The sequence below is a fragment of the Macaca nemestrina genome, chromosome 13, assembly GCF_043159975.1.
Source record: "Macaca nemestrina isolate mMacNem1 chromosome 13, mMacNem.hap1, whole genome shotgun sequence".
NCBI lineage: Eukaryota > Metazoa > Chordata > Mammalia > Primates > Cercopithecidae > Macaca > Macaca nemestrina.
In genome coordinates, this window is record NC_092137.1 from 3852338 (window position 1) to 3878945 (window position 26608).

The 26608-nt window shown below is 45.1% G+C and overlaps 1 protein-coding gene across 9 annotated transcripts in view; it reads left to right on the forward strand.

Annotated features, from left to right (window-relative positions):
• Nucleotides 1–26608, forward strand: part of LOC105470445 (doublecortin domain containing 2C) — a 142438-nt gene that overhangs the window by 2120 nt on the left and 113710 nt on the right. For all 9 annotated transcript variants that reach the window (XR_011611414.1, XR_011611411.1, XR_011611412.1 and 6 more), the window contains exons 2-3: nt 2506–2557; nt 24146–24222. Coding sequence is in view for 4 of the 9 variants with exons in the window: in XM_011722421.3 (XP_011720723.2) it covers nt 2506–2557; nt 24146–24222 (129 nt within the window). In the remaining 5 variants the exon portion in view is untranslated. The remainder of the gene's footprint in view (nt 1–2505; nt 2558–24145; nt 24223–26608) is intronic.

The following is a 26608-nucleotide window of genomic DNA, read 5'->3' on the forward strand; positions in this document are numbered from 1 at the left end:
TCATTGAGTATGAAATTGGAATTCAGACTTTGGTGAGCAAAGCTCTGAAAAGTGTGGCTGGATTTTCACTGGTATTAGTAAAGTAAACTAGCTCTTGGAAATTTATATTCTGTAATTGCTAAACCATTGAGCAGTGCAATTAATTTTCACCGGAAAACAATATTCTAATTGTGTCACCAGCAAATGGACTTTGAAGTGAAGCCTGTTGATATGTTAGTGATCCGGGAGCTCCCCTCGTAATAGTGGTTTCGAGATGGTGCATTAAAAAGACAAACATCAACAAATCTATCCAATATCCAATCATTACTCAGACATTTCCTGGAATAAAATAATTTGAGACCCAAAGAACATAATTTTTTTCTTTATAAAACAAAATATTATAATATTTACTTTTCAAAACAATTTAAAGTGTCTAGGCTTTATAGCCTAGAATTAATATTTCTTTTGTGGAGAAAGTCATATTTACAACAAAATCTAAATCAGGGTGTTGCGTATGTGTGCACGCATGTGTGTGTGTGCGTGTATGTGTCTGTGTGTGTTTAGGGGCGGGACCCCAAAGAATTTGAATGCTTAGGAACATTACCCTGTTTACCTTAGAGCTGGTTGCTGAGACATGAGTGTGAACGTGCTATTTGAATCAAACCGTCCTCATTCTTCCTCAACCCAGCTTTTTCTTCTCATCTCCCTGGCCACCCATTTGTACCTGGGAACTAGCAGATGACAGGAGAAAGAGGAAAAATTGTGATAGATGACAGGAATGCTGGCTTCAGAGCCTCAGAGCCAGAGACTGGTGGAATTTAATCCTGGCTTTCTCTACCTGAGTAATGTTTAACAAGTTAAATAACCTCTCCAAGACTTGGTGTCCTCATCGATAAAGCAGGCTTAACATCCATTCTGCGGTATGGTTGGGAGAATGGAATGAATGCCGTACGGTAAAGTGCCTGGCACTGGTTCTCATGGATGGTTTCTTCTCTTCCTTTGTTCTCTGGAAGTAGCCAGGGAGGGAGCTTGCACCTGCTGGTCCCATCTCAGCTTCACAGACCCACTCCCTGCCCACCTCAAGGCACGCCAAGCCCACCCAGCAGGCTTCTCTAAGTGCCTGGGTTAAAGACCTCAGGTCATGGGCTCTCTGAGGAACTATTTGTCTTTTCTTTCTGTTTTTGTATGTTCTTGGGAGCGCAACATTGAAATAATAAATAGTATTTTGTGTTTTTGTAGGATCTTTTTATGTGTTTTTCTGTGTTAAATTTTATTTTTTGGTTCCATGTAATGAAAGTCAGATGTCTCATTTGGGAGATTAGTGTTCATAAACAAAGATGGAATTTGGGAATTTAGAACAAATTTAAAATATTTATTTGGAAAAGATGAAAACTAGACTAGCTAGTGAAGAGTGGCTACAAGGGCCTCCAGGCAAGTGGAGAGGCTCAGGCTGAACTCAGCCAGCAGCCATGTTTTGTTTGGTTCACACAATTTTCGAAGATTTGAGTTGGCTGCAGCATTTTATATTTGGGAGAATTCATGTAATAATATGAACTTTTGGTCTCCCTTGGAAAAAATAGAGGATTTGATTGTTCAGAGGACTTGGTTGTAGTTGCGCGCATCTCCACTATCTGGATGTGTGAGGCCCTGTCCACCCCAGAAGGGAAGGGACGCTCCCACTGGCCACAGCCCCCACCAGTCCCTGAGACCACCCTTGGCGAGTGTCATCATTTACTTGACCAGTTTCTGTGGGGATCTGCGTCTGTGACTCTTTATTGAACACTTAGTTATTTCTTCCCCTTCTATTTACCAGTATAAGTTGACCCTTCTCTAAATATTGCTAAGACTATCAAAAATAATAACAATCTCAAATACGTATTTTTTTTAAATCAGGAAGAAACCTTAGTATCACATATAAATTTGAAGGTATTATTTATTACCCCGAAAACATTTTATTTTTGAGGAACATGGAAGTCCCCAAAGTCCCCAACAGTAAAAAAAACATTGCGTTAGTAGGGCTCAGACACATTTTATGCTGGTGACTCTTTTCCAGTTTGCAGTTTTGGCAAAAGGGGAGCAGTGTTGAATTTCTGTGAACCAGGAGGGAGCAGTGGGGCTGCAGAGGAGCTGGAGGAGAGTCTGGGTTTCTGGTCCGACCTTAGCCTGTCATGGGAACACTGATGAGCTTGCAGTTCTGGGCCTTCAGCAACCTGGTTAAAAAATGCTGTTGAATTCGATGATTTCTCAGGTTTCTCTTTAATAAAATTACATGAGGGAAAGCAATGTCACTTAAGAGACACTTTCAAGGGGCAGTGCCAGTGGTACCCAGTGTGAAAACTGTCCTACAACAGCATTGCTATTGTATTCTGATGTGGATTCTAACACCGAGACAATTTTAGATTCTAGTTCCAAATTGCTGTGGGGTTGTATCTATTAAGCCGGAAAAGGACTCATTTCTAAAGAGTCTGGAACTTTCTGTGTAAATATCTTCCTTCTAATGATGTTTTCTTCTTTCTTCTTTTGCAGTTATATTCATATAGTTCCCCGAAAACCTGCAAAGATAAGGAAGTTGAAGGAAGTAAGTGTTCGCTTCTACCAACTAATAATGGAATAAATTGGCCAACTTGGTAAAAATGTAAATGTCGGCATAGAATAATGGAAGTTTTACAGAAGCAATGTTTAGAAGGGAATGCCTGCAGAGCTGTGTTGCTCTTGAAGTCAGAACATGCTGTGCAAGCTTTTCATACTTGTCAAAGCACTTAAGTAACCAAGTGGCGGAAGGCAGTGAAGAGAGGCTAAGATGTGCGGAGGGAGATAGTCATCTTTGAGGCACGCTGTGCAATTAATTGAAGTTTTCATTTTCCTTTTGTTTTGGGGGGGTTTGAAAAGACAGGTCTCAGGAAAAGTTATTTAGAGTTATGCAATGTTGAAGCTAATTATAATGCTAAATTTAAAGATTTGTCCCAAGTTCTCAACATTTTTGTACTTGATAGACATTTATGAGGTCTACAGGACAGAACATTCCATCACACCGTTCTTATCACTTGATTCTTAGTAAAAATAACCATTTAATTTGTTTAAAGAGACATTCCTTTTTTATAAGCAATAAAAACCACAGTTTTAAGTCAGATAGTCTGTTGATATTTAGAATTTAACGTTTTTACTTAAAATGGACTTATTTTGTGGATTATTACACAAGTGAGTTATTTTGAGGGCATCTACTTCTCTGAGTTGCAATATTGCTGTTCTTAAATTTTCTCACCTGTAAAATGGAGATGATAATAGATACCTCAGAAGCTTTTTGTAAGGACTAAATGATAAAATACATAGAATGCGCCAGCACTAGTTAAGTGCCTCCCTCTACATCTGACAGAAGCTGCTCTTCTCTGTGTCTTTGGAGTGCCACCCAGAGCTCCATGCAGGACACGCCAGTAGCCCCAGCATTGTTCCCAAGCACCAGCTTGCAGAATCGTTCTGCTGCTTTCTTGGAGTCTGCCCTTGAGGGCAGTTAAAATAAGTCAAATGTATTACTTTACTCACCTTAAATTGTAACTTGCCAAGGACGAGAGGGCAAGTTTCCAACTAGAAAGCAATTCTGGCAGTCACTGAATTTCAGGGCTACCTTAATAAAGAGCGTGGAAATGATTTGTGATCATCCTGACACCTTTTACCTGTTTTCCCCTCTCCATGTGGGGCTGGGAGTGGGATTAAGCAACAATTCTGAAATCACCCTTGAGAACACTTGTTAGAGTTTGAGTCTCAGTTCATCCTTTGCATATTTCAGTGATTTAAATAAGATATGACTTAAAAGGGAATATTTTAGGACAGGGAGGAAATTTCAGACTATCTTGTCAAAACTTCTTTTTTTCTAGTAGAGGAAGCCTTGGTCTACAGACATGAAATGCTGAGCAGGCACACCAGGATTTCCACACCCACGCTGGCCTTGTCCTCCTAGGGCAGGGATTAGGTTGCTGGGCACTCACTCTGTGAGGCTATAGTTACCCAAAAAAGTTTAAAATTTTTTTTATTTTTGAATTTCCACTTTGTTCATTTCAAAAATGTGATTATAAACATAGTTCTCATTGAGAGAGGTGTCAAAAATACTGTGCAGAAAATCAAAACTACGGTGAGATACCATCTCACACCAGTCAGAATGGCTATTTAAAAATTATTTAATATTTTTTCTTCAACTTTTATTTTAAGTTCAGGAGTGCATGTGCAGGATGTACAGGTTTGTTCCATAGGTAAACATGTGGCATGGTGGTTTGCTGCACAGATCATCCCATCACCTAGGTATGAATCCCAGCATCCTTTAGCTACTCTTCCTGATGCTCTCCCTCCCCTCATTCCTCCTCTCTGACAGGTGCCAGTGTGTTTGTTTCCCTCCCTGTGTCCACGTATTCTTATCATTCAGTTCCCACTTACAAGTGAGAACATGTGGTGATTGGTTTTCTGTTCCTGCATTAGTTTGCTGAGGATAATGGCTTCCAACTCCGTCCATGTCCCTGCATGAGTACTTGCGTGATGCTGAAGTTTGGGGTATAATTTATTCTGTCACCAAGGCAGGGAGCATAGTATCCAATAGTTAGTTTTTCAACCCTTGCCCCATTCCCTCCCTCCCCCATCTATTAATATTAGTCCCCAGTGTCTACTGTCATCATCTTTACACCCATGAGTACCTACTGTTTAGCTCCCACTTATAGGTGGGAACATGGAGTATTTGGTTCTCTGTTCCTGTGTTAATTCACTTAGGACAATGGCTTCAGCTGCATCCATGTTCTTTTTTTATGGCTGCATAGTATTCCATGGTGTATATGTACCACATTTTCTTTATCCAGGCCACCGCTAATGGGCACAAGGTTGATTCAGTGACTTTGCTACAGTCAATAGTGCTGCAATGAACGTATGAGTACATGTGTCTTTTTGGTAGAATGTTTATTTTCTTTTTTGAATGGTAGTTCTGTTTTAAGTTCTTTGAGAGGCCTCCAATGGCCCTGCACAGTAGCTGAACTAATTACATTCCCAGCAATAGTGTATAAGCATTCCCTTTTCTCCGCAGTCTCACCAGCACCTTCTGTTTTTTAACTTTTTAAAAATAGCCATTCTGCTATTATTAAAAAGTCAAAAAACAACAGATGCTGGCAAGGTTGTGGAGAAAGAGAACGCTTTTATGCTGTTGGTGGTGGGGAGTGTAAATTAGTTCAACCATTGTGGAAGACAGCGTGGTGACTGCTCAAAGACCTAGAGGCAGAAATAGCATGTGGCCCAGCAATCCCATTACTGGGTATATACCCAAGGGAATATAAATCATCCTGTCATAAAGATACATGCACATGTATGTTTGCTGCAGCACTATTCACAATAGAAAAGACATGGAACCAACCTAAATGCCCATCAGTGACAGACTGGATAAAGAAAATGTGGTACATATACACCATGGAATACTATGCAGCCATAAAAAAGAATAAGACTATGTTCTTGTTTTTTTTTTTTTTATTATTATACTTTAAGTTCTAGGGTACATGTGCACAATGTGTATGTTTGTTACATATGTATACTTGTGCCATGTTGGTGTGCTGCACCCATCAACTCGTCAGCACCCATCAACTCGTCATTTACATCAGGTATAACTCCCAATGCCATCCCTCCCCACTCCCCCTCCCCATAGTAGGCCCCGGTGTGTGATGTTCCCTTTCCAGAGTCCAAGTGATCTCATTGTTCAATTCCCACCTATGAGTGAGAACATGCGGTGTTTGGTTTTCTGTTCTTGCAATAGTTTGCTGAGAATGATGGTTTCTAGCTGCATCCATGTCCCTACAAAGGACATGAACTCATCTTTTTTTATGGCTGCATAGTATTCCATTGTGTATATGTGCTACATTTTCTTAATCCAGTCTGTCACTGATGGACATTTGGGTTGATTCCAAGTCTTTGCTATTGTGAATAGTGCCGCAATAAACATACGTGTGCATGTGTCTTTATAGCAGCATGATTTATAATCCTTTGTGTATATACCCAGTAATGGGATGGCTGGGTCATATAGTATTTTTAGTTCTAGATCCTTGAGGAATCGCCATACTGTTTTCCACAATGGTTGAACCAGTTTACAATCCCACCAACAGTGTAAAAGTGTTCCTATTTCTTCACATCCTCTCCAGCACTTGTTGTTTCCTGACTTTAATGATCGCCATTCTAACTGGTGTGAGATGGTATCTCATTGTGGTTTTGATTTACATTTCTCTGATGGCCAGTGATGACGAGCATTTTTTCATGTGCCTGTTGGCTGTATGCGTGTCTTCTTTTGAGAAATGTCTATTCATATCCTTTGCCCACTTTTTGATGGGGTTGTTTGTTTTTTTTCTCGTAAATTTGTTTGAGTTCTTTGTAGGTTCTGGATATTAGCCCTTTGTCAGATGAGTAGATTGCAAAAATTTTCTCCCATTCTGTAGGTTGCCTGTTCACTCTAATGGTAGTTTCTTTTGCTGTGCAGAAGCTCTTTAGTTTAATTAGATCCCATTTGTCAATTATGGCTTTTGTTGCCGTTGCTTTTGGTGTCTTAGACATGAAGTCCTTGCCCATGCCTATGTCCTGAATGGTATTACCTAGGTTTTCTTCTAGGGTTTTTATGGTTTTAGGTTTAACATTTAAGTCTCTAATCCATCTTGAATTAATTTTTGTATAAGGAGTAAGGAAAGGATCCAGTTTCAGCTTTCTACTTATGGCTAGCCAATTTTCCCAGCACCATTTATTAAATAGGGAATCCTTTCCCCATTTCTTGTTTTTGTCAGGTTTGTCAAAGATCAGATGGCTGTAGATGTGTGGTATTATTTCTGAGGACTCTGTTCTGTTCCATTGGTCTATATCTCTGTTTTGGTACCAGTACCATGCTGTTTTGGTTACTGTAGCCTTGTAGTACAGTTTGAAGTCAGGTAGCGTGATGCCTCCAGCTTTGTTCTTTTGACTTAGGATTGTCTTGGCAATGTGGGGTCTTTTTTGGTTCCATATGAACTTTAAAGCAGTTTTTTCCAATTCTGTGAAGAAAGTCATTGGTAGCTTAATGGGGATGGCATTGAATCAAGACCCTGTTCTTTGCAGGGACATGGGTGGAGTTGGAAGCCATTATCCTCAGCAAAAATAATTTTTAAACTCTTTTGGGTAACTATAGCCTCATAGAATGAGTGCCCACAACCTAGTGCCTGCTGTAGGAAGACATGATTTTTAATGCCTGAAAACTATTCCACCATGTGAATTTATCATAATTATTTAGCCCATCCTCTTTGAGCAGACTTTTGCCTTTTTGCTATTTTAAACAGTGATATAATGTAACGGACCCTTTGTGGAGACACGTTTGTTTACATAAATGATTATTTATAGAGAAGTAGAATTAACATGCATTATTTTAATCTCCTTACTATTTACTTCTGGATTGGATTCCATAGTATTTCTGAAAACTGACATTGCTTCCGACAGTGTGTGAGATGCCCAACACCACTGTCTGGGGTCGTGGGGATGGAGCAGTATCATGTCAGTGTGCAGGGCCTGGAAGCGCCTGATGCTCATGATCCTGCCCCCATTTCTTTTTGTGGAAGTAGTCGCCTCTAAAAAGGGTTTGCAGTTATTATTGTTTGTTGTGTAAATGCTTGTCTTGGTGGGACAAGCGTTTGCTTGAACATAGGTCAATGGTGGAGCCAGCCCTGAATGAGTTGGAACCACCTCCAAGAGCTTTGGCCGACACACGTGATTTACTCCAAGAACTCTGCTGTGCCTGGAGGGGACTGTAAGAGTAGCTGAGATTCAGAGCTGTGTCCTGCCGTCCCATACGAGAACACAGAGCTAACTGGTCACAGGACCTAATGGCATTAATACTACTTACTAAACCACAGTTTGCCTGCCTTGTGGGTTGTGGGGATGCACCTATGATCCCAGAGACAGTATAATACTTAATGAACTAAAAGACTTGTTGGCCAGGTGCTGTGGCTCACACCTGTAATCCCAGCACTTTGGGAGGCCAAGATGGGAGAATTACTTGAGCCCAGGAATTCTCGACCAGCAAGACCCTATCTCTACAAAAAGTAAAACAAACAAACAGTTATCCAGGCATGGTGGCATGTGGGAAGCTGAGGTGGGGGGATTGCTTGAGCCCAGGCGTTTGAGGATGCAGTGAGCTATGATTGCACAACTGCACTCCAGCCTGAGCAACAGAGTGAAATCCTGTCTCAAAAATAGAGACTTGTCTTTGCTTGTTTTCCTTGTATATTACGTTCCAGAAATAGAAATGCTTTGGTCAGATGCCAAGTGCTAGGACTTCATGGATTTCTTTGTGAGTCCCCCATGCTGCTGATTTTGTATGTGGCCATATTCACGTAGCCAGGGCTGAGATACCTGCACATCACACTGTGCATTGGAGTCGTGTCAGTCCTTGAATGCTTCATCATTGTGTTCAATGTCCAGAAGTTTCCTTTCTTTTAACGTGGAATGTTGTGTGGCTTACGTTCTCAGCATGTTTTCACACCTATAGTCTCATCTGCAAAAATGGAAAAATAGCAACCGTGTGAGTGAGGCAGAGCAGGCCTTAATACCTGCCATTTAAAAGATGAATAAATAGTTCAAGAAAGGTTAAGCACCATCTGCAGTTGGGTGGCTCGTTTGCAGTAGAGCTTGGACTAAAACCAAGCATTCTAGGAATGACTCCAGAATTTCTCCCACTCTTTTCCCAGGAAAAGACTCATGACTGCTTTTTGTACAACTTGCTAGTATTAAATGAATTTCTTCTATTTAATTCAAAGAATTAAGGCATCGTAGGAATTTTTTTTCTGATAGATGTTCAAGCACTTACATCACAGAAAGAGAACCCTGGTGTGCAGTGGCAGCGGAAGGCACCCCCCAGTGTCTTGAGTGAAGGTGCAAAGCAGCTCCCCCAGGGAAAATGCAGGGAGCCAGCAGGATGGGGCACAGCGTTCTCCATGATCCATGCGAGGGGCTGGGGGAGCTTCCGTAGGAAGAGCACCAGAATGAGAGCCTTCCCCCTCTGCTGCTCCACCTCTTTCTAGGGTGAGTTGAGAACAGCTGCATCCCAGGCGCCCAGGGTCAGGGGAGCTGCCTGCCTCAGCCCTAAAAGCTCCTGGAGACCTTGTTGGAAGTTAAGGCCGTGTGCAGCCCTTCCTGCACCAGTTCCAGCTCGATAGGCCTTGGTCTATTCACACACTGGGGTTTAAGGATGTTTATAGTAGCATTTTGTTTTTAAATTACAAAATGCTAGGGACAGCCTGAATGTCCACCAATAGAGAAATGGCTAAATGATTCGTGTTATGTCATCCCGGGATTAGATCTGTAGGGATTGATCTAAAATGGTATCTGTCACAATGTGGGCAGGATTCAGTGAGATGATCTTTGTAAATCACTTTGCCTGGTGCTTCTGACATACAGCAAGAGCTCAATAAGTAGTTGGTGCTGTTATTATTCATAATGCCTTTAAATTGTAGTTCATCCTATCCAAATTTGAGATCCATGATTGCCTACAATTTGAATACCAGTGTAAACTGTTTTACAAATTAAATGTGGCATAAGCGTTTGCCAAGTCCAAAAATTCAATGTTTAAATGTTTTACTAAGTCATTTAGCCTTATCTTGTGATACAGTAATAATGAGCAGAAAGACCTAGCTTCTGTAAATTATTCTTTCCCAGAATTTCTGTTTTGGTCAAAATATATTAGTGGGAAAATTGAAGAAGCTTCCCAAGAGATTTTGATTTATGTAGAAATTTACTCAAAATTAATGAGAATACCATAATATACTTTTAATATTGTAATGGAAATGATTTTTAAAATACTTCAATATAATGAATTTGAAATTGCATTTCATTAAATGGAGGGATAAGGACAATTAGATTAGAAACAAATGCTCTTGGGGTCTTGGCTTTCAATGACTGTGCCAGGTTGGTTTAATGAGAAAAGTGTCCTTGGTCTTACTTCAATGGAAGAACTTTTATTATAGTACGACGTTGAGATTTCTGGTTTGTAATCTCAGGTTGTAGAGATTTAGGCAGATTTACTAGGAACAGATGAATCCCAATTCAATGTTTTTTCCCCCACGAAGAATGTGTTCCAATTCTACTCTTTCAGTGGGCCTATCCTGGACTAACAACAAGTGTACCATTCATTTAGACCACACTTTTGTCGTGGAAGAGAAGGACATGATTTACTGAGATGAATTTTTTAGATCACTGCAGCTACCAATGAATCTAACTCAAAGGTTGTTTTAAAATTAATTTCTTAATATATATTTTAATAAAGTGTTTTACATGATTTCCTGCCTTACCGAAAAGCCTGGATAATAAAATTTAACTTTGTCCAGGTGACTCAAGCTTAGGCTGCAGTACTTTGGGCTGGCTGAACCAATAGTCACTTCCACCATATTTCTTAGTGATCTTGCCAATGGCAAGACCACTGTTTGCCCTTTGCTGTTGACCTGTCAGGAGCACATTCTTTGGAAGCCTCTGCTTCCATTTTTAAAAAAGTACCCTATAATTCATGCTCACTGTAGAAAAATGAGAAAATATATGTAATTTAAAAGAAAAACATATTCATAATTCTATCATTCAGAGATTAACCACTGTTTTTCCATATGCTTTTGACATGTACACATTATACCTATACATACATGTATATACTTCTAGCTTTATAAATATATTTATTTAAGCAAAATGGGAGCATAATCTACTTTACTTTTCAAATTTGCTTTCTATTTAATGATGTATCGTGAAATCTCTACATGTCAAGAAATATATTCCTATAATACTTTTTAGTGGATTTAGAATATTGCATTAAGAGATGTAGAACATATGTTTTTGAAACCAGCCTTCTTTTGCTTGACATTTAGAGAACCTTTTTATATGTCCTACTAAACTGCTCTCCTGAGAGATTACACCAAGTTAAATCTGTGCCCACTGTGAGACTGGGTGTTTCCCACACCTCCCAAACACTGTGTGTTATCCTTAATTTTCCCAACACATTGCCGTGCTGGTGCCATAGCTTTGTGGAAATATCATGGGCTCTGTCATTTGGACAAATTAACTTCTCTGCTCAGTTAATGGGTATGGCTGTATCTATGAAATAGAGGTTAAATGTAATTATCCATGTATTCTGGTCATCACAACATCCTAAACTTTCCATCCATCCATCCATCCATCCATCCATCCATCCATCCATCCATCCATCCAATTTAATCCTAATGCTTGTGTATTTGGAAGTGTTTGCTTTCCTGTGGCTGATTATGCCAGAGCAGGAACACAAAACCAAATAATATGTGTATGTCTACTAAGCCCAATGGTTCTTTCACTAAATATTTATTGAGCACTGGTTATGTACCAGGTACTATTTGAAGCAGTTATACAAAAAGGAAAAACATCCCTGCCCTCAAGGAGCTTGCATTTCAGGTGGTGAGACAGACAATAAACAAAATTCATACAATATAGAGTATGTGGGGGATATGAAATGTCATGCTGGGGGCTGTTCAATTTTAGATAGGATGACCAGGTAGTCTTCATTGAGAAGGTGACTTTTGAGTCCAGACTCAAAGAAGTGAGGGAGCTGCCTATTTAGATATCTTGGGCAAAAGCATCCTGAGAGGGAGAACTGATGGTGCAAAGGCCGCTGGTCTGTTGTTCAGGGAGTGACATGGACTTTGAGCGAGAGTGTTTGGGTACCATGTTGATAGCCATGAGTTAGGAGGCTGCTGCAGTGATCCAGGCGAGGGACAGTGGGGATTTAGATCAATGTGGTGGCGCTGGTGATTATGAATTCATGCTGGGAGTCAGTGTGGGCAGAACAAAGTGAGTTCCAAGGACAGGGTCCTGGAGTGCTTAGAGGGCAGGGAGGTGAGAAGGAGCAGAGAGGGCTGGAGAAAGTCCAGGTGAGTGCAGGATGCTGGGTGATGAGAGACAGGGTGGGCCATCTGTGTCAGATGCTGCTGACCAGATAAGGGAGATGAAGACTGAGATGGGACCACTGGATTTAGTAATATGGAGGTCATGGGCAGAAAAGAAGAGAAGAGAGATGGGAGATACAAACTGCCCTTTAATCGAATTTTGCTCTAAAGGCAAGAGAGAAATGTAGAGGTAACTGGAGGGGGAAACAGAGCCAAGAGAGTTTTTCTAAGAAGTGACATCATGTATGTGATGATGGGAGTAGCTATTGCAGAGGGAAAATTGATGATGTGGGACAAAATAGGGAGAATTACTTGAGAAATGGCCTTGGGTGGGTGAGGAAGATATTATAAAGAATAATAGTTGCTGTCTCTATAGGACTTGCCTATTCTGGACATTTTATGTAAATAAACTCAGACAACGTATGGCCTTTTGGATATGGTTTCTCTTAGCATAATATTTTCAAGGTTCATTCACATTGTAGCGGGTATCAGGGCTTCGTTCCTTTCTAAGGCAGAATTCCATTCTGTTGTATGGATCTACAGTATTTTGTTTACCCATCCATCAGGTGATGAACATTTGGACCTTGTTGGTCATAGCCCTGCTGATGGGGGTGAGGTGGTCCTCTTTCTCAGGAAAGAAGGTGATTTATTTCCTTCTCTTCTGAAGCTCTTCTCTCTTCCTATTTTCTATGACTGTTGTTTCTTTTACTTGTGGGACTATTGTCATTTCCTGTCTTTTGAACACTGCTGTTTTGTAGAGTGCTCTCAAATTCATTTTCTCTTCGAGTTCAGGCCACCCCCACTCCATTCTCTCCATTACTTCCATAATCTTCCATGTGCCAAAGACCCCCTCTCAAAGTCAGGACCCACATCTCTAGGCCACTGTCACTTGGATGTCCCAAAGACATCTCAAACTCAGCATGTCCAAGTTTGAACTCATTGACCTCTGACCCCAAACCCAGTTGTTATTTTGTGTTTCCTATTCCAGAAGATGGAACTGTCCACCCAACTCCTAAAACCAGAAACCTGGGCATTTTTCTCAACCTTTACCTCTCCCAGCAACCCCCCCGTCCCTTCCTGCCCACCCATGCCACCTCCTGATCGTCTCTTGAGTCCACTCACCTGCTGTCATCTTGGCTGCTCCTAGCCTTGTTGAGGCCGCCGAGTTTGGTCACCTGGAAGGAGTCCCGTGCCTTCCCCTGGTCTCCTTGCTTCCAAACTTGTCCCTTTGCCATGTGATCACGTTGCTCCCCTTGTTCACATACATTAAGGCACTCCTCTTGGCTCCAGGGAGGCGACGTCTGCACTACTTACCGTGATGTTTAAGGCCCTTCTTGATCTGGCCCCTGCGTTCTTCTCCAGCCTCGCCTCTCACCGCTCCTCCCTCTGTGTCTGGGATCCAGTCCTTGATGGATTTTCAGTTTCCCAAAGGCCTCTCTCCATGCACCTATTCTCAAGCCAGAGTTCTGTGCATGCTGTTCCTCCTGCCCTGTTTAACTCAACTGACTGGTTTCTGCTTATAATTCAGGTCTCAACCTAAAGGCCTCTTCCTCCAGGGAGCCTCCTTTCTCCCCAGGGAGGGTCAGATGTTCCTCTCCTGTGCTTCCGTGGCACCCATGCTGGCCTCAGCAGAGCCCCTGGCACCTGGCGCTGTAATTGCTTGTTAACTTGTCCCTCTGTGCTCCCAGCCCTCTGAGGCCAGGAGTAGTGTTGGTCTTTTCCACCACTGCATTCTAACTCTTAGCACAGTTCCTACCATCAGAGGTGGGTCCTCTGTGAATGGGTCTTGAATAAATGAATGAAGCAGGGATTGAGTACTTACAGGAAGGCTGGTGACCGGCAGGATCTTAGGGGCAGGTATTCTCTCCTTGGTTGTTCTGTGGATTGGCCTAGATGAGGCCTTGCTTCTGAGTGGGGCTGAACAGGCCAATCGCAGGCTCCACAAACTGTCTGGCTGTCTGACTCTATGGGACGGCTTCTCTGGCTCTTAGAGTCAGCAATTTTGGAGGCCTGGAGAGCGTCAGTTCTCATTATATTTTTTAGCAGGGAGTGCCTCTGTGGGTGCATGATACATAAATAAGGTGTGTGGCTGTTTCTATCAATGAGATTCACATGGCCAGACCCCAGGTTGGTTCCAAGGAGTGAACCTCGCCTGTGTTCAGCTCTGGGACTTGGCTGTTGCTCTCTGGGAAAGTCCAGGGCCTTGTGGACTAGGGGGCAGCATAGGAAAGACGGGGGTCAGTTTTCATCGCCATGTAGTTAACACTGGGAACGAGCAGACCCTCACTGAGCACCCACTCTCAAACAAGCGCTGTGCTGGGTGGAGGCTTTTCCTATTGTGTCTGGAGTTGGTTCCTGCCAGTGGGTTCGTGGTCTCGCTGACTTCAAAAATGAAGCCGTGGACCTTTTGTGGTTAGTGTTACTTAAAGGTGGCATGGACTCAAAGAGTTTTACAATCCTCTTGCTAGCTACAGAGTGCTGATTGGTGCATTTTACAATCCTCTTGCTAACTACAGAGCACTGATTAGTGCACTTACGATCCTCTTGCTAGCTACAGAGTGCTGATTGATGCATTTTACAATCCTCTTGTTAGCTACAGAGCACTGATTGGTGCATTTTATAATCCTCTTGCTAGCCGCAGAGCACTGATTGGTGCATTTTACAATCCTCTTGTAAGACAGAAAAGTTCTCCAAGTCCCCACTCGACCCAGGAAGTCCAGCTGGCTTCACCTCTCACTATCTCAGTGCCTTACAAAATCCTGCAGGCTTGGTGCAGGAGTTTTCATTTTCCAGGTGCTCTTTCCCACTGCATCCCAAGCCTCTGGCTGTCCACACTGGGTCTAATTCTGCTTCCTCATTCTGAGCTGGAGCTGCTGTATTTCTTTTTCGTGCATTTTCTGGTATGCTAAAGGGTCACAGTGAATATTAGAGTTGACGTAGGTTGGAGGTCATGATAATGGGGATGGGGCAGCCGTGTCGGGCATCCCTCTGCCTCTAGAGCCCATCCCACAGGGGGTTGGATGGGGCTTTGACTGATGTCTTGGATTGTTGGTGGACACTCTCTGTGTTCTAAAGCATCAGGTGTAAAAACATGAGAGATGCTTCAGGTACCAAACCGGCCCCCACATCACCCTTAAACCTTATGTAAGGACTGTAAGTTAGTAAGTTTACTGAATGAAGAAACTATAGAGAGTAGTGAATGTTGTGGCATTTTCTCTCTCCTCCCTGTGGGTGCCTCATGCTCCTTCAAATCAGAGGTGAGGCTCCAGAGGATAGCTCAGAGTGCTGGGATGCTGTGGGAAGGACCAAGTCGGATGCTGCAGGGTAAAGCACCTCTTGAGAGGTTGAGGGTATGCTTGGGATGACCCAGCCCATGTGCCAGGGGTTTGGGTTTGCAGGTGAATGTGGAGGTGGCAGCTGCTTCCATCATCCTCAAAGCACCTGAAGGATGGTGGGTTCTGTGCTGCCTCTGAAGACAGCATGGGGAGGCGGCAGCTGTGGAAACTGCACTTGTCCCCTCTGGGGAGCTGATGTGGCAAAGGTGTGTGCCTTTCCCTGGAGGCAAGTGGATGCCTCAGAAGGTGGCCAGACTTGAGCTGTTTGAAAATCATTGCCAGCCATGGTAAAGGTCTGTGGGGAGGTAGCAAAGGGTGTGGTTTGAAGCAAGAGTCAGCTGAGGAAGGTATCAGAAACATTCTGCATCAGGAACAGTCCAGCATGGAGTCTCTGTGAGGTTTTCAGAGGAACTCACTAAAGCCTGCATGCTCCCTGCCTCCCCAAAGAGCCACATTTGGACACCTGCCAAAGAAGAGGACATAGGAGGTCAGATGACAGTAGCTCCAGTTGTATTTGACACTCCCTTGTTCTGATGTCAAGATGAGGAGGAGGTTGGAGGCAGAGTAAAATACTATGAAACAATGAAATAACCATTCCCACATGCACCCTTCCCACATGCAGCTGGGTCAGGCTTGAGCTAAGGGGAGAAACTCTCAATGGGATATAGGATTAGGATTTAAATTGGACTGGGCAGGACATTCTCTGTGTCTGTTGAGACAATCAGATGACTTCCCATTTTTAGTTTGTTAATATTATGAATTACATGAATTGATTTTCAAACATGGAGCCAACCTTGCATTCCTGGGGCAAACCCCACTTGATCATAGAGTATTGTTTTTATATTTGTTGAATTTTATTTGCTAAAATTTTGTTTAGAAATTTTGTGTCTGTGTTCATAGAGGGATGTTGGTTTGTAGTTTTTTCCTCCTTGTAATGTCTTTCTCTGGTTTTGGTATCATTTCTTCCTTAAATGTTTGATGGAATTTACCAGTGATGCCATCCTGACCTGCAGTTGTCTTGGTGGAAAGGTATTTGGAAGAGCTTGTCTAGAATTGGCATTGTTTCTTCCTTAAATGTTTGATAGAATTTACCAGTGGAGCTATCTGGGTCTAGAGTTGTCTTTGTGTGGAGAGTTTGAACTACAAATTCAACTCTGTAGTAAATATAGGGCTCTTCAGGTTATTTCTTCTTGAGTAAACTTTGCTAGATTTTGTCTTTTAATTTGTTCATTTCGTTTAAGTTGTTGAATCTATTGGCATGAAGTTGTTTATAACGTTCTCTTATTCTATGAATATCTGTAGACTCTGAAGTGATGTTGCCTCTCTCATTCCTGATATTATTTGTATTTTCTATTTTCCCTATATGTCCATCTACAGATTTATTAATTTTATTGAACTTCTCAAAGAGTCAGCTTTTGGCTTGTTGTTTTTCTCTATTTTTCCCCCCATTTTCTATTTCATTGCGTCTGTTCTAGTTTTTATTCTTCCTATTGTGTAGGGAGGCATGCATCTCTTTGGGGAATCTCTTCTCTCCCCCGCAACACTCTGTCCCCTTTCTCTTTGGGATGTCCTTTTCCTCCAGATGCCCTTCCTTCCCAGGGCTCAGGCTTTCATGAATGAGCCCTGCTGCTGTGTTGACAGACAGCTAACTTCCTTTCTCTGCATTTTTGTCAAAGGCATTTTGGAGACAGCATCTCAGCCCAAAGAGCAACCAGTGTTGGAGATTTCATTTTCAGTGTCAGGCTTAGAGGGAAGAGACTTTCAGAGGCGGATTGGCTGCTTCTACTGTGTCTCGCTTCCTCCCTTCTCACCTCCCTGCTAACTCCTCCATAGACCATCTTTGTCTTCCTAGGCTGGGCACAGAAGCTGTCATCAGTATCTCTTCCCCATCCATAGGTCAACATTTGTCAGCAGCTTTGATCTTCTGTTGTAAGTATATGATCCAACTACCAGCAGAAAGGAGCAATTAACTTTGGCAAAATTTGTACTGATCAAGCGTAACTTGCATGCCCCTGCACTCGCCATACCTCTTCTATTCTTGGTGTTGTCTGCTCATAACTCTGATAGTTTTAATCTTCCCTCTTTCTTCCTTTTCTGTTATTTTATTTGTAGTGGCTATCATTAAAGCCTGTGCAGATAATGTAGGTGATTAACATCCAGCCAGAAGGAGTGGCTGTTCTCATTTGTTACTATTTTCTTTTTTTACAAAAGAGGTAATCGAAGGCTGTCTTCTGAATGTTGCTCACTCAAGAATACTTGTTGGTTGGTTAATTGCTTTGCATGTGCACTCCTCACTGTTTGAGAGGGGGGCTTAAGGTTGCTGGGGTGGTGATGATGGTGATGAGGAGAGAAACTTAGGGATGAGGAGTCGTTGGTAATTCAAAATACTTCAGAGAAGAGAAAGCATTTTTCAATTTGAAGAAATACATTCTGAAAAAATAAGATTTGAAATATAAAATTTCACATTGCGTTCCATGTAGGAAGAGAAGTGAGGGGACAAACACACTTGATCAGGAGCAGAGCTCTTGGCTTTAGCTTCCTGGCTGCTGCTGTGCTGACTTCAGAGAAGTCACTGCTCTCTGAGCCCCAGTCTTCTCATCAGAGGCATGGGATGGTGGCTTGGATGGTGCAGAGTTCCGCTAGCTCCAGCAACTTCCATTCAGGGTCTATCGTTCAAGTCAGGCACCATCCTAGAGGGACATCAAAGGGACTCAGACACGGACTTCCCCAGCCAGGGCATCCCAGTTAGGGGTGCAGGGCTTGGCGAGCTGGGACACCTGCTTCCTTCCCAACTTTCCAGAGGAGGCAAAATCCCAGCCTTTAAAATGATGATGGAACTTTACAAAGCACATGAAATCAGCGAAGTCAATCATAAAACCCGTGTTTTTTTTTTTTTTTTTTTTAAAGTAAAAGATTGCAACATTTTCTGAAAGATGGAAAACAACACCTCATTATCACCATGACCAAGAAGGCAGAGGTACCATTCCCCCCGACCATGTTTCAGCCACACTTGCCTGTTCTCCCACTTAGGAGCCCATGGTGCCACGTGAAACCAGAGACAGGGCTGTGGAAAGCATTGTTTGCCCAGGTTGACACATTTCTCCAGGAAGTGGTGAGGGACTGGTGGGAGGAGATTTCTGATGTCTGAGCACTCCTTACCTCAGTGTTCCAGAACGGCTAGCCTAGTAAGGCTCCTTGACATTTTGGGGAGATAGTAAAGCTGATTGTTTCTTTGACTCACAGCATCACAGAATGGGACTTGGAAGTGACCTTGGGGTGATCCAGTGCAAACTTTTTTCTTGACAAATGAGGCAAGAAACATAAAGACCACAGCACTTCCCTTGAGGTTTCCATGAATGGTGGCAGTTGTGTGTCTCTTTAAACTCCCAGGCTAAGCACCTACTGCAGGGTTGTTCAGCAGAGCCTTCTCTGTGAATTCATCCTGCACAGTGCTGAATACACGAGAGCTTGATCAGAATCATTTGCTTCAGATGAGATCCTCCTGTGGCGAAGTCTTTTCCTGATGCTAGATTCTCTCAGGTTTTTAATTGGATATTTTACGTGGAAGGGGCCATGGGGATGTTCTTGGAGGGTAGTCGGAGCAGCATTGGAGAAGTGGAAAGAGCAGGGACTTCGGAGCCCAAGATAAAACAACAACAAAGCCACAATAATTGCTGTTTGATATGGTTTTGTTATGTCCCCACCCAAATCTCATCTTGTAACTCCCACAGTTCCCATGTGCTGTGGGAGGAACTCCCACTATTGAATTGTAACTCCCACAATTCCCATGTGTCGTGCCAGTCCGAGGGATTGAATTATGGGGGCAGGTCTTTCCTGTGCTGTTCTCGTGATAGTGAATGAGTCTCACGAGATCTGATGGCTTAAAAAAAATGGGAGTTGCCCTGCACAAGCTCTCTTTGCCTGTCGCCATCTATGTAAGATGTGACTTGCTCCTCCTTGCCTTCTGCCATGATTGTGAGGCCTCCCCAGCCATGGGGAAATATAAGTCCAATTAAACCTCTTTCTTTTGTAAATTGCCGAGTCTCTGGTATGTCTTTATCAGCAGCGTGAAAACAAACTAATACACTGTTATCAACTGAATCCTCATTACAGTCATTTGCTAAGCACTTGACAATGCGTTATCTCATTTCAACAATTTTATGAGGTGTGCACTACTGCTGTTAGCACTGCATGCAGGAGGCAGCTGAGGCTCAGGGAGGTTATAAACTTGATCAAGGCCACACCACTAGTAAGTGGCAGAGCCAGTACTGGGATCCTGGATGATCCAAAGCACAGGCTCCTAAGTACTAGGCTACATGGGTAGGGATTCCAGTACTCATTTTGCTAAAAAGTAAAATAAAATGTTTTTTGATGGCTTATCATGGCCAGGACACTTAATAGCTGTGTGTTCTTGGGAAGATGATATAACCTCTCTGATTCTTTGTTACTGAGGTATTTTGCCTGGTTATGTTGAGGGTTAGGTATGAATGCAGGTAAAGAGTCTACTGCAATGCTTGATTCATGGTGGGTATTCAATAACCTGTAGTTGCTCCTTGGGGGAGACACACCTGTGGTCATCTTGAGTCTTCTATCTTTTAGATTTGGTTGAATTGCCTTGGTTGAAGAGGTCTAAAGCTCATGGCGTCCTTCAGCCTCTCAGGACAGATGAGTGGTGTGAGTCTTTGGCTCTGACAAGTGTGAATGAGGCTGTCATCACCATCAGACACATATGCTCAACATTGCTCGGGAGATTATTTTATGATGTACAGTGAAAAAAAGTCCAGAATCACATTATTTAATTGCTGGAGTTATTTAATTAGGCAGGTGATAGCAGGGTTAATGAATCGTTAACACCTCAAAAGAGCAATTAGCTCATTGTTTCCATAATTTTATGCAATGAAGCAGAAAGCTGGTTCTTAGGGTGGCTGTATTTTAACAGAATTTTGCAGAAGATAATTTCTGTTGTTTTGTTTTCAAACTAGGTCTGTAAATTCATGCTCGTTGTTGATACTCAGCATTAGTTTCTTTACCATGAGTATGCAGGTGTATATAATTTTATATATAGTATGATAATAGGGTAGAATGGATGCAGGTGGGCATTTCCACCTTCTTCCATGGCCTCTCTTTTCCTGGAATCCTTTTCAGAGCATCAGAGCTGTTTTTCCCTAGTCATGGTAGCATTCACTCATCCATTATTCATTTGGCTTCATGAAATAGTTATTGAATTCCTGTTGGGGTCACTCATCGTTCAGGCACTGGAGGTACTGGGTTGAACATGACAACCAGGGTTCCTGCTCTCAGAGGCTTCCATTCTACAAAGGAAAATGGAAACACATAAACAAACAAGAAAGCAGAGGCAGGATGAAGTGCTCGGATGAAAGTAACTGCAGGTGTGTGACTGGGCAGGGAGGGCCTCTCAGAGGAGCTGACGTCGAAGTGACTTCTTAATGTAAGAGGGGCAACCCAGGCAAAGATCCGTGAGGATGTTCCAGGCTCAGGTCCTGTGTGGGAGTGGGCTGGTGTTTCAGGAACTGCAAGAACGCAAGCGTGGCCAGAGTGCAGGGAGGCCAGGAGGGGTGCAGAGACAGGGCAGAGAGGCAGGCAGTGCCAGCTTGCGTGGCCTGAGGGTCAGTGTGAGGGGTAGGTAGGATAAGGGCGAGCCTCACTGAGGGGCGTCCGACCACCTTCTGATTTGTGTTTACAAAGGCTGCTTTGCTTGTCATGAGGGAAGGATTGTCTCGGGGCAGGGGAGAGATGGTGGAGGCGGCGAGGAGCCAAGAGTCTGCCGTGTGGCTTTGAAGTAGAGCTGACGGATGCACGGATGGCATAAAGGTTAAGAAGACTCGAGAACGTCTCCCAGATTTTGTAGTTGAACAAATGGGGCCAGGGTGGCACCATTTTCTGAGGTGGGGAAGCCTGGGTTCATCCACTGGCTACGGATAAAATCAGCAATTCTATTTGAGCCGTAACAAGATAGAGGTGCCTGAACAGCCCCCTTCCTCCCTTCTGTGTCTCTCTCTGTGTGTTTCGGTGTGTTTGTGTGTGTGTGGGAATCTCATATTTATTGGATTGAATATTTATTACTGTGTTATAGGTATTGTATTGTGCCTTTTATAAAATGTTACCTCATTATTATTCTCGTAAGAACTCTAACGCACGATGATCCCCATTCTAAAAACTCATCAGCTGCTGCTCAGAGAAGTGCAGTTGCTTCTCCAGACCACATGGATAGTAACATGTAGAGCCGGGATTTGAATTCAGATTTGACTAGTTCCAAAGCCTGGGGTCTTCCCCGTCTGCCAGGTGGCTTCTGAGATTCACTGTGTTCTCACTGCCTCTCCGGCAGCTCTCTGTTCTGATGAAAGGCACCGTAGGATCCCAGGGAGGTGCCAGAGTGGCCTCTCTGCAGCAGCTGCGGCTGTCTTGGTTCCTCTCACCCTTCTCCCAAAGCCCCCATGAGACATACCTCCCTGGTCTCCTTCAGGGACAGAAGACCCAGAGTAACTTTTGTCCCTTCTCCTCTTTAAAACAAAGTTCTCACTGTTAATGAGGTGTGCAGCTCATTCTCTCTCTCACTGTGCATCTGGGGTGCATGGCTTGGGTGCTGTTCTTGGCCAAGGCACTTTTATAGATGACATTTACTCAACTTGGGGTGATGTAGTCGAGCTCCCGTAACATTAATAGGTTAAGTGGTTTGTCTCATGGTCTTGTGCTTGAGTTGTGAAACCCAGCCGGGGTCTGGGCCTTGAGGAGACAGAGTAGCAGGGCCCCAGGAGGACCCTCCCTGCTGGGCCAGGCAGGAAGAGTTATTACCACTGTGTCTGACTCAGGGAGCAGAGCCCCCCAGTTGTCGGCCTGGCATTGGAGTGGGCAAGTGGGCAGGCAGCAGGTCCCCGGCAGAGGTGAGGGTCAAGAGCTGGGTCCCCAGGCAGAGATGGGAAGTGAGGGAGGGACACGTTTGCCTAACCTGAACTCCTCATCGGGAGGGGACTCAGATGCCAGGGGACTCTGGAACCTCTTCTGTGCTAAGTTGGGTCTGGGTTGGGAAGGGAGAGGGGGCTGCGGCTTGGACAGGAGGGTGTGGATTAGCAGCGTTAGGTGTGGAAGGAGGCCCTGTTGACAGGTTCAGGCCACCCGAACTTCTGGGGGATGGGGTGCAGGTAGGGCCCGCACCATGGTGTCTGTGCTGGGAGTTTCCTGGGTGGGTGTGAAGTAGGTAGTAGGAAGGATGCTGAATGAATCCGGCTTAGTGCTGGGGGGATGATCGATTCTGATGTCAGCTTAGAGGTGGCTCCCCAGCGCTGGGCCTTGGAAGGGCAGTGAACATGGGCCCTGGAGGTAGAGAGGCTGTGGGGGCTGGAGCAGAGGCCCTCACTGTGCAGCAGAGGCTGCGGGAAGCACATGGACTGGCTGGGGGCCAGGGTGGCTGAAGGAGCATAACATGGAGGGTGTAGGGTGCAGAGAGTGACAAGGCTGGTCAGGTGGATCCCAGAGGGAGACGAGCAGAGAGTGATGAGGCGGCGGGTGGATCGCGGAGGGAGATGAGCAGAGAGTGAGGGGGCTGCGGATGGATCCCGGAGGGAGACGAGCAGAGAGTGAGGAGGCTGCCTGGTGGGTCGCGGAGGGAGATGAGCAGAGTGATGAGGCTGCCCGGTGGATCGCGGAGGGAGATGAGCAGAGTGATGAGGCTGCCCGGTGGGTCGCGGAGGGAGATGAGCAGAGTGATGAGGCTGCCCCGGGGATCGCGGAGGGAGATGAGCAGAGTGATGAGGCTGCCCCGTGGATCGCGGAGGGAGATGAGCAGAGTGATGAGGCTGTCCCGTGGATCGCGGAGGGAGACTGCACCCAGCGGTGTTGTCGCGAAGACGATGGTGTCCGTGGGAGGTGACAGAGTGGGACCCTGGCCAGGATCCGTTGCGTGGATGTTGCCATCGTCCAAGTGAGAGACGTCGGGGGTGGGGTTTGTGAGCCAGGCGCTGGGACTGCAGTGGAGGTGTGGGCAGAGGCAGACGGGTCTCAATCCAGGGGAAACCAGGGGTGGGAGGTGTGAAGGGACCCCACGCTTCTCATCCTGGTGGGCTGGGGATGTAGAGACGGAACACGGACAGGGGAGCAGCTCTTCAGAGGAAGGCCAGGCCTGAGGTGCTGGGGTGTCCTCCGGTGAGCCTTAGCCTTGTGGGAGGGACCAGGACCCTGTCACTTGGCAGGGGGTTGGGGGTTAACATCCCTTCCCAATCAGAGCTCCCCCCATTTGCTTTTCTGCACATTCTTAAACAGCAGGGCTGTGAGGATGACTGGCTTTGCTTATCTGGGACAGGTCTCAGTTATTTTCCCCCATTGTGTCTTATCCGCAGTGGACCTGAGACTGATGCTGTCCCCAGGCCATAGTGGTTGGCCCGGCCTCTCAGGCTGCATTCACAGCAAACAGGAGAGAAGGCGGAGGGGCTCGCACCTCCTGGCCAGGACATTCTGGTTGGAGTCTTGTAATGAAATCAGAAGCGATATGTCCATTCTTGGGGCCCCATAACCTGACCAGCAGAGCTCCTTGGCATAGTAGGCCATCGACGCATGCTTCGTGGGGACCATGGGGAGCCTCACTCGCAGGGATGCACGGCCTTTTGTGGCACCTTTGCCCGTCAGCCCGGCCCCCGCACCCTGCACTTCCCTCCATGTGCACTGCAGAGCCCTCAGCCCCAGACCACCTCGCACTGCGCTTGCTGGGATCTTCTCCCCCAGCACCCGGTCTGCCTTTCTCTGCATCCCTCCTGGACCCGCCCTTGGGTGTTCTATTGACAAAGGGATTCCCCCCTTTTCTTATGTTTTGGGGCAGTGCTGTGCACACTGTTGAATTTAACGAGTGTTGGCTAATTTGAACTGAATTCTCAGGCGTATTTTTTCCTTTTTCAGATCAAACCGGTGGTGCATTGTGATATAAATGTGCCTTCCAAGTGGCAAACATATCATCGTATATCTCGACATATAAAGTGAGTACAATATTATGGGTGAAAAAAATCAAACTGTGTCATAGCTCCCTAAAAACAATACTTTCTATCCTGACAAATGCCCCTTAGCCCTCTTTCTGTCTCCCCTCCCCTCCCCTCCCCTCCCCTCCCATCCCCTCCCCTCCCCTCCCCTCCCATCCCCTCCCCTCTCCTCCCCTCCCCTCTCCTCCCCTCCCCTCCCCTCTCCTCCCCTCCCCTCTCCTCCCCTCCTCCCCTCCCCTCCCCTCTCCTCCCCTCCTCCCCTCCCCTCCCCTCTCCTCCCCTCCTCCCCTCCCCTCTCCTCCCCTCCTCCCCTCCCCTCTCCGTCTTGTGCTCTCACTCCCTGACAGGTGATTTCTTTTTCCTAGACCGCCTTCTCTCTGATTTAGCTGTTCATGTGCTACCTTTTCTCTCTCCTCTTGAGCCCTGATTTTGGAAAAGAAAAACAATCCAATCACCATGCCATTGTTTGCAGAACAGTTCACCTGGGGATGCGAAGATAAGAGCATCCTACACACAGCTCAGTTTTAGGCTCTGAAGTTTTGTTTTGATATTTTTTTAAATGTAGCAGTTGCAGCTGCAGCATGTTGAAGGGAAATTTAAAAGCTGTTTCCCCCACCCCTTGACCTCTTGCTACCAAAAGGCCCTTGAAGGCTACAGCACATCCAAGTCAGGTGTTGCCACAGGAACGGAGTGCATTAGAGCCTCATTGGCCGCTGCCCTGGGATGCTGCTGGCAGTGCCAGGCACCGAGGTGCTCAGTGGGAAGCATTGAGGATAGTTGTGATCACTGTGTGCATCCATCTGCATTATGTTTTGGGGGTTGGAAAAAGACAAGACACTTGTCTCAAACTAAACGTTGGTTTACATCCTGGCTTTTGGTCTTACCAGCTTGGGACCTGCGCCTGCTGCTTCGCTCTGAGGTTGAGTCTGTCTCCCACTGTGGAAAGCAGGGCTGAAAATATCTGGGCCGCACACTGGTGAGGGTTAGCTTCAGGAATGTTTGCAGCCAGCCCCACAGTGCTTGTCACAGCGTAGCCGTTCTCTGAATGGCAGCTCTTCCCATTATCCTTTTATTGGGATGTTTTAGTATTTTAGTGATTAAAGGCCCTGGCGTGGACATCTTTCCATTTTACCATGTTCTGGTCTAAATGGAAGGAATTTCAGCGAGTTTCCAGAGAATGCTGAGCTCTTTATGTGGGGGTGCCAGCCTTGTGTGAGCCAGAGTCACCTCTACCACCTCCCCTCTCAGTCCTGAGAGGCAAGGGCTTGGAGGCTCATGAAACTGGAAACCCGCTGATTTACCCGACAGATCCCCAGGCTGGGAAGGAGGAAGATGAAGGAAGTGTGACCGTGAATTCGCCAAACTTGGCCCCTTGCACTTTTCCTTAAAATCTCAATGACCATTTATTTAAAAGACCTTACTTTAAGCTTCCGCACGGGGGCCACCTAAATACACAGATCTTTCCACACCACTTTTCATGTATCTAAGAGCTGTTCTGAAATAATAAGACACAGTATTTCTGAATTTTGTTAGTGATGTCTTTCCTGCAGAACGTACAGCAACCTCAGGGAACATCATTGGTTTGTGGGTCCTTCTTGACAAAAACACCATTCCTAAAGCCACATTTCATGTATGTGACCCAGGCCATCAATGATCCTCACTCATTTGACAGACATGATTATTTTTTTCAATGAGAAACCGTGCACTCCGGCAGCATTTGCCCATCCTTTGTCTTGGTGTGTTGGAAGTTCCACTAGATGGACCCAAATATCCATCTGAGTGCAGAGTCCTTCCTACCACACACAAAAAAACCTGATCGTGTACCTTGGAGTCCTTGTCACTATAAAAACACATAAACAATAGTTATGACGGCTTTCAGAGGCTTAGATGCTCAGGAGAGAAAGGCAGGGTATGACCCTGGTCAAGAGGAGAGTTGGCGAGGGAGTGGCTTGTCGACCTGTGTTCTGCAGCAGCTGGATGCCGGAGAGAGAACCCAGGGGCTCCCCTGACGAGGTCACTGGGGAATTGAGCTGGTAGTGACTGCATGAGTTGGAAGTCACCGATTTGGAGGTCGAGGCTCAGATTGAAGCCCTGGTTCTGGCACTGACTGAGCCGTGTGGCCTGAGTCACTTCTCTTGCCTGGTGTTCTCTCTGATGTCCCTTGTCAGGGAGGGATTCACTCACTCATTCCACTTATACTGGCGTGGAAAACACCCTGAGTCGTGAATGAGCCTCGGGAGAAAAAGGGTTTAAAAGATCTTTTGTCGTTTATTTAGAAGTGAGCTGGCAAAAGTTGTCTGGGCCTTGGAGTGGCTTTACGTGGGGACTCCCTGCCCTTCACAGGGAGCCTGAGACCCGAGGGAGCAGGGGAAGAGAAGAGCCCACC